General features: G+C 41.2%; 2 protein-coding genes across 4 annotated transcripts in view; one reads left to right on the top strand and one right to left on the bottom strand.

Annotated features, from left to right (window-relative positions):
• Positions 1-3,412: 3,412 nt before the first annotated feature.
• The window catches only part of DCX (doublecortin), a 224,278-nt gene continuing 210,962 nt past the window's right edge, over positions 3,413-16,728 (top strand). Inside the window, exon 1 of the mRNA XM_058197005.1 lies at positions 3,413-3,427. The gene's annotated coding sequence lies outside the window, so the exon portion shown is untranslated. The remainder of the gene's footprint in view (positions 3,428-16,728) is intronic.
• Positions 4,847-11,611, bottom strand: SERTM2 (serine rich and transmembrane domain containing 2). Of its 3 annotated transcripts, none has more exons than XM_058197013.1 (3): positions 11,470-11,611; positions 9,744-10,170; positions 4,847-6,146 (listed from the first exon to the last, which is right to left on the bottom strand). In XM_058197013.1, the coding sequence occupies exon 3, from the start codon at positions 5,946-5,948 to the stop codon at positions 5,670-5,672; it is 279 nt and encodes a 92-aa protein (XP_058052996.1). In that variant the 5' UTR covers positions 5,949-6,146; positions 9,744-10,170; positions 11,470-11,611; the 3' UTR covers positions 4,847-5,669. The 3 variants fall into 3 exon arrangements, 2 of the variants coding, with proteins under 2 accessions (XP_058052996.1, XP_058052998.1); XM_058197015.1 differs by having other exon boundaries at positions 9,795-10,170; XR_009156716.1 differs by lacking the exon at positions 11,470-11,611 and adding an exon at positions 10,844-10,859 and having other exon boundaries at positions 5,969-6,146.

Here is a 16,728-nt window from a genome sequence, read left to right as displayed (position 1 = left end):
ATCCCTGATAAGTTATATGCCTAGTGCAGTTTGCTATGAAGTGATCTCCTGAGAAAGTTCAGGAACTCCTTGATTTGCAACAGTTTGTTTCGTCATTGTTTGACAGCTCTGAAAAAAGTGACTTATGATTTAAGTTTTTCACACTCACAACCATTGCAGAATCCTCATGGTCATGTGATCAACATTCAGACAGTTGGCAACTAACTCATATTTATGATGGTTGCACTGTCCTGGGGTCATGTTGATCACCTTTTGCAACCCTCTAACAAGCAAAGTCAATGGAGAAGCCAGATTCACTTAATGACTCTGTTGCTAACTTTACAACTGCAATGATTCACTTAACAACTGTGGCAAGAAAGGTCATAAAATGGGGCAAAATTCACTTAACTGCCTCGCTTAGCAATGAAAATGCTGGCCTCATTTGTGATTATAAATCAAGGACTATCTATACAAGGCTGGCGAGGTCAAGAAAAGGCTTCATCAACATTTTTCATTGTTTTACTGAATTCTGTATGTATCCAACTATATATGGACTGGAGGAGACCCTATAATTCTTTAAGTAAAGATATTGCTATGTAGGAAGTAAGCACCCACCCCTCTCCTAGAAGAATGAAATATTATGGGAAATATTAAAAAGGCAGCATATATTTCCCTGGATGCGAAATGGAGAAACATGTTTTAAAGACAAAGCAGTTCCCACATTCCTGCCTCCCCCCCCACCTTTGTCAATGGGCCAGAGGCAGAAACCCAATCCCCCCTACCTTTGTCAATGGACCATCATCTGCAACACAATAGGACCCATCTAGCAACAAAAACTCACCACATGGCACCTGGGAAGATTACATCAGCCAGCAAGGCTATCTAAGACTCCCACCCCCTGGGAGTCTGACAACCAATCAGGGTACTTTTCCTGTGTCCCAGGAAGTTCAAAGCTCAGAGACGGCATAAAACCAAGGCACGCTCAGCATCTCGGCCCTTTTCTGTTCAGGAACTCAAGCTATGTGATCCTTATACCATCTTTCCAAGCAGTCTCCATGTTTCCAGTGTCTTTTTCCCCACTTGGAACTGAACCCAGATGGACATTTCTTCCAACAGCTAGTTGTTGGGTTTACTATTTTTCTGGAATCATAGGATTAGAAAGGACCTCAGAGGTGTTCTAGTCCATCCCCCTGCTCAAGGCAAGAGACGTAATATCATCCCAGTCAAATGACTGTCCAGTTAATTTCTGAAAACTTCCAGTGATGGAGCAGTTACAACTTCTGGAGGCAAGCTGTTCCACTGATTGTTTCCACTGTCAGAAAATTTCTTTTAGGTTGGATCTCTTTTTAAACATCTCTTTAAGCATCTCTTCCCTCATATTCTCAAACCAAATCCTTGCTTGATCAGCATAGGTTTTCTGCAATGTTGCCAGCATCATAGTTTATATTGGTGCATAATGAAAATGCAACCTAGCAGTTAAGATGACAAGAGAATACCGTATATACTCGAGTATAAGCCGAGTTTTTCAGCACATTTTTTGTGCTGAAAAACGTCCCCTCGGCTTATACTCGAGTTTGGTTTTTTAAGCCCTCGGCTTATACTCGAGTTTTTTTTTTTAAGCCCTCGGCTTATACTCGAGTATATCGGCTTATACTCGAGTTTTTCTTTTTCACATTTACGGACTGAAGCCCTGCGGTGCAGTGAGAGGGCGGGCGGGGAGCCGCCAGCCTTCTCAGCTGAGGGAGGAGGTTTCCCCAACCGGTGGGTGCCTCATTTCCCACCCTCGGCTTATACTCGAGTCCCCAGTTTACCCCAGTTTTTGGGGTAAAATTGGGGACCTCGGCTTATACTCGGATCGGCTTATATTCGAGTATATACGGTATACTGCCAACTATAAAGATAGCTATTTTTATGTACCATGTTTCCCCGAAAATAGGACAGGTCCCAAAAATAAGGCCAAGCCTGATTTTTGGGGTGGGCATAAATATATGTCCTCCCCCAAAAATAAGGCCTAGTGAATGAGTGGGTGTGGCCAGTATAGGAGGCAGCCTTTCTCTTCCTCATCACCTCCTGGAGGTTCAGCCCCATAATTACTGCCTGCTGATCAGCTGAGCCAGTGAAGGCTGTGCAATTCGGCCCAGATCTCCAGAGTACCTCCCCAGCTGCCAGATGCTTTCCCCTTTTCCTGCCAATCGTTCTTTACTTGGGACACCCCTGCCAGGATTGCAAGGCTGAAGGCTTTGGATGGAGCATTTTGGGGATGTGTGCCTGTGCTGCAATCCCAAAGAAAGGACAGGATGAAGGAAAATCCCCCCCCCTTTTTTTCCCTGCCAACCGTTCTTTACTTGGGATCGCAGCACAGACACACATCTCCAAAATGCTCCATCCAAAGCCCTCGGCCTTGCAATCCTGTGTTGCGATCCCAAAGAAAGAACGGTGTTTTGTGTGTGAGAGAGAAAGAAAGAGAGAGATCCGATCCAGTCTCGGAGAGTTATCCAGGCCTGGCAGCAATGTTCTCTATGTCCCCCCCCCACTCTCTCTCTCACACACATAGAGGCCCTTCACCTCCCCCAAATCTCCCAATGCAGCTACATCCCTTGACTAACCTGCTTTCCAGCTCCGTTCTCCACCGTCACATGCAGAGCAAGAAAAGTAGTCTGTGGGATTATGGTAAATCACCTTATATGAGAAGTTGGAGTGTCTGAACTACTGTCTTTTTTTTTTTTTACCTTCATCCAACAGACTACTTTTCTTGTGCTGAATGTGAGCAGAGAACCGAGCTGGAAAGCAGGTTAGTGAAAGGATGTGGCTCCCCGGGAGGGTTTGGCATGGGTGGCTCCGCAGCCCCTGCCTTGCTTTGTCCTCCACCCCCATCCCCACCCCCTTGCTTCATTCTTCTTTGCAATGTGCAGCCTCTCACAATAAGGAGGATTGCAGGTAATTCTCGTTACTGTGAGAGGCTGCATGTTGCTTCTGGGCAGTGTGCAGTGTTGCATCTTCTGTAACATTGACAAAGACAAGACAGGGATGTGTGGGGAGAGGGCCACCCAGTAAAGCCCTGAAGGGAGAACCGGAGGTAAAGGGCTCCTGGCCTTCGCCATTTGTGGATGAGGCTGTGTGGAGATTAGCTGTGTCCAAAGGCCGTTTGGTAACAGAGCCTCAAAGCCTGAAGTGGCGTTTAAAAAACCTGAACTGGGAGCCGAGGGGCCTGACAAGAGCAGAGCCTGTGCTTTAAAGGCCAAGCAAGGACTTCTTTAGGTGCGCATATATACAGCCTAAAAGTTGGAAAAATAGTGCCATATTGTAACTGCTGTGACATTTCTCCAAAACAGCGACCAGCCAAAAAAGGGCAAATCCTTCCTATGCAAAGGGTCGTGCTGTGGGAGCCTTGGGCCAGAGAGGTAGCGACCGAAAGCGGCAAGGCTCTGGACGGATTCGGCTCAATGCTGTGAGTGAATTTGTGCGCACCTATTAGCCGGTTTAGCTCGAGGGGCAGGGAGGCTTTGCGATTGGAGCAGTTGGAGAGGGACGGCCGAAGGGGAGCACGGATGGGCTAGGGGAAGTGCTGCGCTGGGCCTTTAAGCAGGGCGGGTCTTCGGGGAAGAGGAGGAGGAAGCCAACGCTCCGCCTGCCAAGGACAGCCTCCCTGCTTGGAAGCGGAGGGCGGGGAGGGCCTGGTGTCCAGCGACCAGGAAAGCCTTGCACTCAGGAAGCTGTGCCCACCCCACCCAGCTGCGCAATGCAGCCTCAGCCGCCCCTGCACAGCGGGTACTTTCACTCGGTGCTTTGCTCGTGACAGGTGATGACCGCTGCCCTCACTGCCCAGCATCTCATCAACCCAAACTTCCTGGGCAGGGGAGCCTTGGTCCTCTTACCCAGTTCCCCTCTACCGTTTCTCTTTTTCTCTCACTGGGCCTGGCAGGGCTTCCTGCCCCTTGCTTCTCCCCCTCCCCACCTGCCACCCCCAAATTGTGTCCCATAATAATAAGACCCCCCCAAAAATAAGGCCAAGCCCTTATTTCGGGGTTCAAAAAATATAAGACGGCGTCTTATTTTCAGGGAAACACAGTACCAGAATGGGATAGCGTTGAAGGAAAACAATGATTCAGAAATATCTCACTATCCATGCAATAATTCTATATTATTTTTACAGTACATTTGAGATTGTTGAACAAGCTCAAAGCATCAGGCAAAGAAAGCCTTAACACTAAACTCAGTTTATTCTCTGTTTTTTAAAGTTTCTATACTCTAAAAATGAGAAAAAGGTTCAATATGTTTCTTTTAGTGGTAGATTTAATAAGTTTAACTTAACTTTGTTACCTTTAATTGGTTTAACTTTATTAACTGTATTTATTGCTTTTTTCTTTTCATTTTTGATTACCTGGGGGAAAATCAGTACAATTATACATTTTTGTTTTTTAATAGGGACCAGCTGGAGGTTCTCCAGTTGGGAAATCAGTGTCTACTAAAATCTATTTCAACTACATACATGGAATCTTCATTCCAATTCTGATACTAGCATTTATCCAGATGCTTGTACATCAATCTTGCAGAATCTGTTTATTAAACCAGAATAAGCCACACTTTCCAAAATGGACTTGGCTCCTGCATTTTGACATGGCAGCAGAAACTATTTGGGTATGGTAATTATATGTTTGGACCAGAATCCATTGGCTGAAAAGCAGGTCTTCATTTTGCAACCCAAATTTATAAATCCCATAGGGCAAAAGTAATCAGAATTTGCTTTCCTTGTTTGTGGTACCACCCCACCTCTCCAAAGAACTAACCATGCATCAATTGCCATTAGCACTTGTATCATGCACTAAAAGACACATCTGAGACAAGCTTAAGCAGGAATTCCATCATCTAGAAATTATAATCTTTTAATAAATGCTTATCCAGAAATTCACCAAAGAAACATATCCAGTATAAACTGCCCCAGACTTTCATTTTGAAATCAATGAAAATGGTGAGGATTGGGTTGTTTTTTAATATTATGTAAATGTATCTTACCAGTTTGCATATATTTGCATGCATGACAGCTGGTTGCATGAAACATCACAACAAGTGCCCCTGCAACTCCTAAGGATAAGCAAAACTTGGTAGAAATTTAATATTCCATCTTTTTTTAGGTTAGATTCTCCACATCCTGTGACTCCGTCCATGAATCCCAAAGCAGTCCTGCTGCATTAGGAGCCTGGAGAACAACTTGACATCAACCTTAGGCCTCCAGAAGATTCTGCAAAGCAACTTCATTCAACAAGATCACTACCCTTCTAACTAATAGTGTAGTTCCAAATGCAAAACTATAGGGCCTCTCTTCCAACTGAAGATGATGGTGATGATCTTTTGAAAATATGAGATAAGACTTGAAGAGACAGAGCTGCTAAAATAAATCTAAGCCAGACTATTAAAATCTATAAATTGCTTTGGGCCAGAACTGGATCAAGGAATGTATTCTGTGATTGTTAACAATGATTCTCAACCTATAACCCTGTGTCTATTGTATGCCTCCATACTTGTCCCCCATGGTCCTGCTTCTGTCTATTGCAGCCTTCAGCTGTCTTAAAGCCTTATTTGCCTGGACCGTTTTCAGCTGGTCCAATAGTGGACAATATTTCCACATTGCATTCAGTGAACCAAAAGATGCATCTTCACATGTTTCTGTGCAGCCCATTGTGTCCCATTTTTTAAGGGCTGGGAATCCTGGTATGCATTTCCACATCTGTGAACTCCTGGGTGTTCTCTGTTCTCTCTGGAGATGTGGTGATGGGAGATATAACATGCTTTAAGCGGAGAAGCATCGTGAACAGAAGAATGAGCAAGATGGCTAGCAGGGTCAGGAACAGCCCCACGTACATATACAGGTTAGAATACTTATCTGCGATTGCTGCTTCTGTAGCCAATGTTGGGTGTGGGTGAGCACGGCCAGTAAAATTTCCATGGTGTCTGAAAACAAGTTCAGTCATTGCTTATTCAGGCCTGTCCATTCTCCTCTGTTCACTCATAAACACGTTGCTAGTTTTTTTACACAGTCCAAGAAAGGGGTCCTTGTTGGATTCATGCATTGGAGTATGAAGTAAATTCTTGGAGATGCTGTAAATCTTTAAGTTGCATAGAAAAGCTCTTTTCATGGACAGTCATCTTCTCCCAAGGCTTTGCTTGCTCTGTGAAATAGAAGATCCAGATCATCACCATCATCACCATCATTATCAATCATTTCTCCCTTGAAAAACACACATCTGAGATTTGCAAGGGCTTTTCAGTCAACAGCATTGCACAACTAATGATATATCCACAGAAGGCTTAGTCAATACCCGTATTGAGCTGGTTTTGATCAGAATCTTTGGTCTTCATCGGAAAAGTAAGCATCAGTTAAGTTCAGAGTGAGCAACCAAAGTGATGCCTTTTTCAACATCTAATTTCAAACCTTAGTATTGTATTTTATTTCTAAACTGAGCGACATGAGTTAATTAAGGGACATTTCAATAACGTTGTGTTCTGCAGTGGTTCTCCATTTTCCCATTTCTAATGGACTGCTTCACAATTGCTGAGAATTCCAGTTGGCTACTTAATAAACTTTTGTTGTTCTAGTTGTAGCTCCGCCTTCTTTCAGCATTAACATCATAAATAAAAATCAGTACTATATTGTAAAAATTCTGAGTTTAATGTTAAGGCTTTCTTTGCCTGATGCTCTGAGCCTGTCAACAATCTCAAATGTACCGTAAAAATAATATAGAATTATTGCATGGATAGTGAGATATTTCTGAATCATTGGAACAGAACTAAGTGATTCCCATTGTTTTCTTTCAACACTGTCCCATTCTGGTACCGTGTTTCCCTGAAAATAAGACCTTGTCTTATATATTTTGAATTTTTGAATGGCCTTATTGCCATGCGCTCAAAAGCCTGATTGGGCTTATTATCAGGGGATGTCTTATTTTGGGGAAAACAACAGGATATCTTCAACCATGCCAGCTATGAATTTGGCAGATGGTGTCAAACCATCTGTATTGATGGTGTGCTGTATTATAGAAGCCTCTTGAAGGTAAAAGATATAGGTTTAGGCCAGGGGGTCTCCAAATTTGGCAACTTTAAGACTTGTGTCCCAAAGATGCTTTTTCAAGAGGCAACTGGACTTTCTGGGGTTTTTTTGAAGACATTTTGGTGTGGTACGATGGGAGGTGGGGAGGGAGGGGGGAGAGGTTACTAGGGGTTACATGAAAGTAGCCTTCCAATATTTGAGGGGCTGCCACAAAGAAGAGGGGGGCAACCTATTTTCCGAAGCACCAGAGGGCAGGACAAGAAACAATGCATGGAAATTAATTAAGGAGGGAAGCAACCTAGACTAAGGAGAAACTTCCTAGCAGTGAGAACAACTAACCAGTGGAACAGCTTGCCTTCAGAAGTTGTGGGTGCTCCATCACTGGAGGTTTTCATGAAGAGACTGAACCGCCATTTATCTGAAATAATATAGGATCTCCTACTTGAGCAGTGGGTTGGACTAGAAGATCTCCAAGGTTTCTTCCAAGTCTGTTATTCTGTTTTGTTCTAAGCATCCCACGAGCAATATCAATGGGGGAAACCAAATTCGCTTAACAATGCGTGATTTACGTAACAACTGCTATGATTTGTTTAATAACCATAGCAAAAAAAAAAAGATTGTGAGATTGGACAAAACTCACTTAACAACCACCTTGCTTAACAAAGGAAGTTCTAGTCCCAATTGTAGTTGTAAGTCAGGGACCACCCATAGATGCACCTTAATTTTCTTTTTGTTTTGTTTTCACCTTTTCCAAGTTTAAGTTCATTCCATCCCATTTCTGCCTCATTTTGCTCAAAAACCAAAACCAAAACCATCCAATTTAGTCATGAGTATTTGGAAGAGTTCTGGTGATACAATGGTTAGATGCAGTATTGCAGGCTAATTCTGCCAACTGCCACAGTTCGATCCTGACTGGCTCAACTTTGACTCAACCTTGTCCTACCTGATTTTATAACTGCAATATGGACTGAATGTCCTGAAAAAGATGCTTTTATATCTTATCCTTAAAGACTATTATTGCTACAGCATGCTTTATTGGAAATATTACTTTTGAAAATTAGATGGCCTGATAGGAAGATAGTTCACCTGGAGTTCAAGTAGAGCAAATAATACAATCCAAAAGCCCCAGCCTAATAAGTGTCTATTGGACACTTCTAAATTTAAGGAAAGAGATTAAAAGATGGAAATAATTATGAAGAGGAGAAATAGCATTTAAGAATCGACTTCCCCTAAAATTTGCAGTCAAATCATCATTTTTAATTTAAGGGAAGAAACAAGGCTAAATATATTGAGAATAAGCATATGACCGATGCTTCTTTAATAAAACATAGAATGACATAACATAGAATAACCGAGTTGGAAGAGACCTTGGAGGTCATCTGGTCCAAATCTCTACATGAGCAGGAGAGTCTGTATCATTTCAGACAAATGGTTGTCCAGTCTCTTCTTTAAAACTTCCAGTGATGAAGCACCCACAACTTCTAAAGGTTAGCTGTTCCACTGGTTAATTATTCTAACTGTCAAGAATTTTCTCCTTAGTTCTGGGTTGCTTCTCTCCATTAGTTTCCATCCATTGTTTCTTGTTCTGCCCTCTGGTGCTTTGGAAAATAAGTTGACCCACTCTTCTTTGTGAAAGCCCCTCAAATACTGGAACACTGCTGTGATATCATTTCATATTCCTTCTTTTCACTAGACTAGACATACCCAAAAATAAATGCCAATGACCTCTGTATTCTAATGCTCATTTATTATTTGCTGATCTTGTCCATATTATTGTCCTATCCAATGTATGGTTTACATCCACTGGCATTCAAAGAAATGCTCACTGTTGCAGTTTTCTTAACCTAACATGCCACCACAGAAGATTGTTGTGAGGATAAAAAGAAGAGGAGGGGAAAAAATCAAGATTACCAATAAAGTTAAAGCTCTTAGATTCCCGGTGTCTTAATAAAGTGCATTGGAGCACATTGGACTTCTGTTCAAATTTCAGGTCTGCAAAGTATTAAATGCCTGAATTTGAAACCCTAAATGGCTTTTTTTTTAAAAAAAATTGCAGAATTTAAAGAGATCTTTATTTCCTGATCCAATTTTCTAGTGAAGCTTTCTCCATAAAGCAGAGCTTCAGACATTAAGTGACAAGTATTCCTTTCGGCAAAGAAACTTCATTAAATTCTCTAATTCAAAGTTCTGGATGAGCAAATTTGTTAGGCTCCCCAAAGCGAATGAACACTAACTTTTCTAAGCAAATTACCCAAGTCTATGTGTGTGTGTAGAGAGAGGTTTGTGTATATTCAAGAATGAGACTAAAAGTGCAAGAGTGAGCAAGCAATGGTGTAGGGCTGAAATTAAAACAGGCTTAGCCATGAACTCTCTGATTTTCTCAGAAGAACTTCAGGAAAAACAGATCAATATGCGATATGATTTCAAGATGTTCTGAAGACGAAGCCAGGTTGCCCTCCCCCTTTGCTGCCTGGATTAAAACCTACCACTGCAATCAATTATCTGGTATAACAGGCTTGTAACCTTGCCTCCTCCCCAATTCAGGAAACTGATATTTTAATGCATGCTTTTAAAAAAAAACCTCTTGAGAGAGTATTCATTTCTCTCCTTTCCTAACAGATGGTCCCTCACTCCCTCTCTCTCTCTCTTACATGCAAACCTAATATACTGAAAGTCTTTTAAGTAGAGATAGAATATTTTTAGAAGTGTAACCCATTACCTTTTGCTGCAGGAAGGAACCCAAAAGGGTTTGACCCCATGAGGACCCTACCTGGGGGCTATTAGAGAAGCATCTTCTTACGGATTGTCCTAGAGACACCTTTTGTCCAGATCGGTGAGATCTTTGCTGTTGGGCTACTAGACCCACAAGATTTGACTTTCCAGAGAGAGCACAGTTGAAGTAGGGTTCCTTCTGAATGTTCACACTTGGCAGTGTGATAGGCACAAACTGGTACTGCTTCTTCCTTAGCTGCCTCACTTCTCCAGCTGGGTTGCTCATTCTCCTTCAGAGCAAAGGAATGATGACAAATCCATCTGCCTTGCGGACAGCTGACTGAGAGCTGATTTTACCCACCGGTTCTCTTATTTCCTTTCTTTAGACAGTGGAGAGACTTGAACAGATTTCTCTCTCTGCACGCAGCTGTTTCCTGAGAGAGAGAGAGAGAGAGAGAAAGAGATGCTTGTAGCACCAATGGCAAACTTTTGACAAGCTTTTTCTTTAACTCTTTCTATGCCCTGGATTCCTTTCTGGATTGAACAACAAGATAAAAAGCCAAGACTCCAAGAGGAGATAAACTAGAACTAATCCTTTTTTAACATTGAGAATCCTCATTGATTGGGGAGTTAAATAAAGCACAGAGACTTGTTGATGTTATCTGCGATAGAAACTCCAATGGAAATTTTATCACCTAGTGGAATTCATTCCCAGAAGATGTGGTAAAAGCTATTAACTGAGGTAGATTTAAAAGGAGATTGATTAAATTCCTAGAGGACATCTCTGTCAAAGGCTATTCGTTTTAAAGACTCAATATTGTCTCTACGTTGGAACCAGGCACCTCGAAATAATTTCAGGCAAATATCTACATCCCCTCTTTGTGAGCACCCCAAAAGAATGTGGTTGGCTATTGAGAAAAACAACATGCTGGACTAAGAAGGCCCTTTTAAGTTTTTTTTTTTTTTGTTTACATTTATACCCCGCCCTTCTCCGAAGACTCAGGGCGGCTTACAGTGTATAGGGCAATAGTCTCATTCTATTTTGTATATATTTTTACAAAGTCAACTTATTGCCCCCCCAACAATCTGGGTCCTCATTTTACCTACCTTATAAAGGATGGAAGGCTGAGTCAACCTTGGGCCGGGCTCGAACCTGCAGTAATTGCAGGCTTTGTGTTCTTAATAACAGGTCTTAATAACAGGCCTTACCAGCCTGAGCTATCCGGCCCTGAAGTGTCTATGGAGCTTCTCAACCATCCAGATAATGGTGGTCCCCAAAGTGTTTTTTTCCCAAAAGGTAACTGGACTTTCTTGGTTTGTCCTTTGAAAACATTTCACTTCTCATCCAAGCAGCTTCTTCAATTCTTCATAAGCAAAACATTTCCAAAGGAAAAAAACCAGGAAAGTCCAGTTGTCGTTTGAAGAAAGCATCTTTGGGACAAGGCCCAATCTTTTTAGCACCTAGTTTAGCGCTTCAGAAATCTGCAAAATGTGTTGCATTGTCCATGACAGATAATGTCCATGAGATGGACATTATGGACAAACAACATTGGTGAACTCTTAGTCCTACGAGCCTTAGCCACACTGATCAATGATGAGAGACATTGCCGTTCAAGAGAAATTGTTCCACAAATCGTGGCTTAGTGCAAAGTGTTAATTTATTTGAGAATGCGTTCCTCTCTGAAGAAAATCAGATTTCAGAGTGGCTGCAATTAAAACAGACATCCACCCACCTCTATGTCTTCTTTCTCCTGGCCATCTGCTTCAAAAATTGACCTTTGCACATTTCTATGTGTCTGTGTTTGTGTTTTTAAGGGGCAGGGAAAAAGTCTATTTCTTTGCCAAGGAGCATTCTGTTGATCACTCAAGTGAGAATCACAAGGTTATGAGCACTTGCATCCTTAGAGTTGTATATATGTCAAGTGCTTTTCTGTAAATAACAAACAAACAGAAATGCAGGCATCACTTGGCAAAGCATGAGCTTGGAAATTTGAAGGACTACAAGGAGATTTAAGGATAGCCCATAAAAAGAAACAAAAGAATAACAAGGCAGTGGGAAAGATGAATGTAGGGACATGGTGGCTCAGTGGCTAAGACACTGAGCTTGTCAGTCGAAAGGTCGGCAGTTCAGTGGTTCAAATCCCTAGTGCCACGTAACAGGGGTGAGCTCCCGTTACTTGTCCCAGCTTCTGCCAATCTAGCAGTTCGAAAGCACATTAAAAATGCAAGTAGAAAAAATAGGGACCACTTTTGGTGGGAAGGTAACAGCGTTCCGTGCACCTTTGGCGTTTAGTCATGCCGGCCACATGACCATGGAGATGTTTTCAGACAGCACTAGCTGTTTGCTTTGAAACGGAAATGACCCCCCCCCCCAGAGTCAGGAACGACTAACGCATATGTGCGAGGGGAACCTTAACCTTTACCTTTTAGGAAGTATGAAAACAGTCAGAACATGGCTATAAGAGCCCCTCTTTGAAGGAGATGGGTGCTTTAGAAATATGAAATATAAATAAAATAAAAATGCATAGAATTCTAAAAAAAAAGTTTTGGATTTTTCCGTGTCGATCAGCAATGAATAATAGCCATTAGCTTATGAATGTGAACAGGAAGGCACTTGCAAGACTCATTAAAGGAACTATTGGAATAAACAGAACATTTATAGGAGCCACAAGAGGTAGCAGAGAAAGAAGAAAAACAACAGTAACATGTTACAAAGAAGGCATATTGTGTGAATAATGGGGAGAAAAGAAGAAATGTTTCATTTTTAAATAATATAAGGATGAATGGAGTCATCTCCCATGTTCTGCAAATATTTACAGTTTCTTTTCTTTCCTTGGACATGCAAAACAAGAAACAATACATTTATTTATTTTATTTATTTATTTATTTGCCACAACAGTATAAGTAAGCATAAGCATGAAATAACTATACGATATATAACCATATATCATATACGAATTGGATACAATCAAAGAGGACATTGGGACAGGAACGGTAGGCATGTTGGTGCTCTTATGCACACCCCCTACAGACCTCTTAGGAATGGGGTGAGGTCAATAATAGATACTTTTTGGTTAAAGCTTTGTGGATTTTGGGAAGAGACCACAGAGTCAGGTAGTGCATTCCAGGCATTAACAACTCTGTTACTGAAGTCATATTTTCTGCAGTCAAGATTGGAGCAGTTCACATTAAGCTATTGTGTGCTCGTGTAATGTTGCGATTGAAGCTGAAGTAGTCTTCAACAGGAAGGACATTGTAATATATGATTTTATGAGTTAAACTCAGGTCATATCGAAGGCGGCGGAGTTCTAAATTTTCTAAGCCCAGTATTTCTAGTCTGGTGGCATAAGGTATTTTGTTGTATTCAGAGGAGTGGAGAACTCTTCTTGTAAAATATTTTTGGACACGCTCAACTGTATTAATATCCGAAATGAGGTATGGGTTCCAGACAGTCGAGCTGTATTCAAGAATTGGTCTAGCAAATGTTTTATATGCTCTGGTTATTAGTGTAATTTTTCTGGCGAAGAAGCTACACAAGATTAAGTTTACAACTCTTAAAGCCTTTTTTGTGATGTAGTTGCAGTGGGCTTTGGCACTTAGATCATTTGATATGAAAACTCCAAGGTCTTTAACGGGGTGGGGGTCATCTACAAGGTAATGTCCATCGAATTTGTATTTAGTATTCTGATTCTTTTTTCCAATGTGTAAGACAGAGGATTTGCTGGTTGAGATTTGGAGTTGCCAAATTTTTGACCATTTCGATACAAAGTCAAGGTTTTTTGAAGAGTAGCCGTATTGTTGGTAGTGTTAAATAGTTTAACATCATCAGTGAAGAGAACACAATTACTTATAATATGGTCACAGAGGTCATTAATATATAATATGAAGAGTGTTGGTCTTAGAACACTGCCTTGGGGGACACCGCAATCGACAGGAGCGGTATCTGATAAGGCATTGCCTATTTTGACCACTTGTTGTCTGTTTGACAGGAACGTTGTTATCCAATTATGGAGGGGTCTGGAGATGCCGTAGGAGTTTAGTTTTAGGAGAAGTTTGTCATGTACCACTGAGTCAAAAGCTTTACAGAAGTCTATGTAAATTGCATCTATTGTTCTGCCTTGGTCAAGATTTGTAGTCCATATGTTTTTGCAGTAAAGAAGTTGTAAGTTACATGATAATTTTTTTCTGAAACCAAATTGTTTATTAGAGAGTAGGTTGTTTTTTTTCCAGGTGGAGGGTAATGGATTGGTTGATGATTGATTCCATGACTTTGCAGGTGACGCAGCATAAAGAAATTGGTCTGTAATTTTCAACTAGGCTGGGGTCTCCTTTTTTGAAGACAGGGATGACCATGGCTTGTGACCATAGTTTGGGAAGGGAGCTGGTCCTGAAAGATTTTTCAAAGATTATGCTATATTAGTGGAAAGTTTTTTTAAGAAGTATGCACGTAGACCATCAAGTCCAATAGATAGAGATGGTTTCAGTTTGCAAAGGGCCTTTTCAACATTATCTTCTGTGAAATCTATTTGGGTTAGGTTGTTGTACTTATTGTTGGTACAAATGGGGAATGTCGGGTATGAGCCATTACTGTTAACAAAGACTGAGCCGAAGAATGTGTTAAAGAGGTTTGAGAAGAGAAGGAGAGAAGCAGCTTAGAATTAAGGATAAACTTCCTAACAGTGACAACAATTAAACAGGGGAGCAGCTTGCCTTCAGAAGTTGTGGGTGCTTCACTGGAGATTTTTAAAAAGAGACTGGACAGACACTTGTCTGAAATGATATAGGGTCTCCTGCTTAAGCAGGGAGTTGGACTAGAAGACCTCCAAGGTCCTTTCCAACTCTGTAATTCTATCTTCTATCCCACTCTATACATTACAGTAGAACCCTAGCAACAAAAACCCAGCTTACATAAACACATCCATTCAACAGGATCTTTGAATTCCATGAGTGATCAGTTACAAGTAGTCCTTGATTTATAACCATTCGTTTAGTGACTGTTCAAAGTGACCATTTGAAGTGACCATGCCCTGTAAACTGACCACAAAATAAGCCAGAAGAAGACCAGTTTTCTTTTTTTATTATATATTTTTCCCCAATATAAACATACATATTTTGTGGACAGTGCATTTATTGGGTCAGGTCGTTAACAATAATAATACAAATAGTATGTAGAATTCTAATCTTCCAACTTCAAAAAATACTAGTCTCATTTCATATTCCTTTTACATTTCCCCTCATTTAAGCCTAAATAACATTTCTTCGTACCCTGTGTTTATTATTCATTAGTAAATGTTATCATTCAATATTTTAAAAATCACTCATTATTCCACCATAACATCAATATTCCAAATGTATAGGATTACAAATAACACCAATTATTAACAATATTCAATCCATCACGGGAGTATATCTCAAAGTCCCCACCATTTCTAATCCTTAATATATTAAATTCACAATATCTTTTAACACACTGTTAATATTAATACTTCAGTTAAATTGTCTAGACTTAAATTACCATCTACTAACCTAAAACTTATTGGGGTTTTGATGTTTTCCCATTTTTTTAATACATTTTCTCATTATACATCATCTCTTAGAAGAAGACCAATTTTCATCAACATAATTACTGTTTCTTCATGTCCAAATGGTCATAAAAATTGATTATTCAAATGCATTAAAAAGGTAAAGTCTCCTTCAAATTAAGCTCAACCTTATGTATATATAAAATTCATATAAGGGGTTGGGAATTTTTATTATTATTATAGTTAGTTGCACAATCAGCCAGACTGATGATATCAAAGGTATCATTCCAAATAAGGCTGCCTTTTGCAACTGACTGGTGATAATTTTGTTATTATTTTTTTGCAATAATATGCATTGCGCTATCTATCTGTCTGAATATGGAAGTCCCACAGGATCTCAATCCTATGAATTATATCTGTATTAAAGTAGGCCTGGGCTCTGGTTCTGATCACTAGGCCTCAATCTTTGGTCAAGATAGTTCTGCTAGTTAGAAAAACTGCTGTATTAGCAAGCCACTGTGTACACCCAAAACATGCTGACCATAATAGCCACACCCTGTTATCTTATCTGCACATATTATGGCAACCTCCCTAAACTGTCTGTCTAGTACTTTTCCAGTTCCTCAAAATACTGATGTTTAGAATGTAACCATATATGGAAATGTGCTTACTCAGGAAATGTATACGTAAAACAGGGTATAAATATGTCTCTCTGTATACCCTTCGGGGTTCAGACATTTTGCATTGCTTACTGAACCTGCACAATAAACCTTTTCTTCCCTGAAAAGCTGGCTTGAGTCCTATCTTTCTACAACAGTTTCAGTGGCACCCCAGATGGGACTCAAGGGCAAGGCGATCTTTTGCTGAGGGCGGCTTGATCCCTTGGACCTGGCGAGAGGCCACTCCTGAACATTCTTCAGGTGCCACGGGGAATCGACCCTCCGGGAGACGGTAGTGACATCTCTGCGGGGCCGACGGAGCCAGTCCAAGAACCCTTGAGAAAAGGAAAGGAGGTCTGAACTGAATCCTGGCCAGGACAAGTGTGAAGACACCTCAGGCGAGTATGTGCTAAACTTGAGAAGTACCCATCTCACTTGAAGATAGAAGAGGACCCTCCTGGACTCGGGACGTCTGTCCTAAAGTAGTCCGTGTTAGGCTATGTGGGAGGTTAAGCCATTGCAGTTCCTATCAGTGACCGTTAGAACATCCGGCTCTGAAGGTCAGTGGCAGTGTTGGGGGGGCATAGTAGCGTTCCCAGCACACCACTGGAATGCAGGCTGAAAGGATTTGACACTGCTCACAGAGCCAGCTGGGGCATTTGTGGAGCTAAACACAAGCTCCCACGCTTCAGAGATCAGCGAGAGCTACGGCGCTTTGCCACTTACAGAGGGTGGATGGCTGACAGGTAAGCCTTAGACTGTCATTAGACAGCCACCGCCCCCTGGAATGAGCCCCAAAGATCGAGTTCCT

Source organism: Ahaetulla prasina, chromosome 11 (genome assembly GCF_028640845.1).
Source record: "Ahaetulla prasina isolate Xishuangbanna chromosome 11, ASM2864084v1, whole genome shotgun sequence".
In the NCBI taxonomy this organism is placed as follows: domain Eukaryota; kingdom Metazoa; phylum Chordata; class Lepidosauria; order Squamata; family Colubridae; genus Ahaetulla; species Ahaetulla prasina.
Note: the sequence above shows the minus strand (reverse complement) of the source record. Positions and strands in the feature narration are given on the sequence as shown.

Bases quoted from the DNA above. Each gene is read 5' to 3' on its own strand.
- SERTM2 (XM_058197013.1), bottom strand. From the start codon at position 5,948: ATGACTGAACTTGTTTTCAGACACCATGGAAATTTTACTGGCCGTGCT.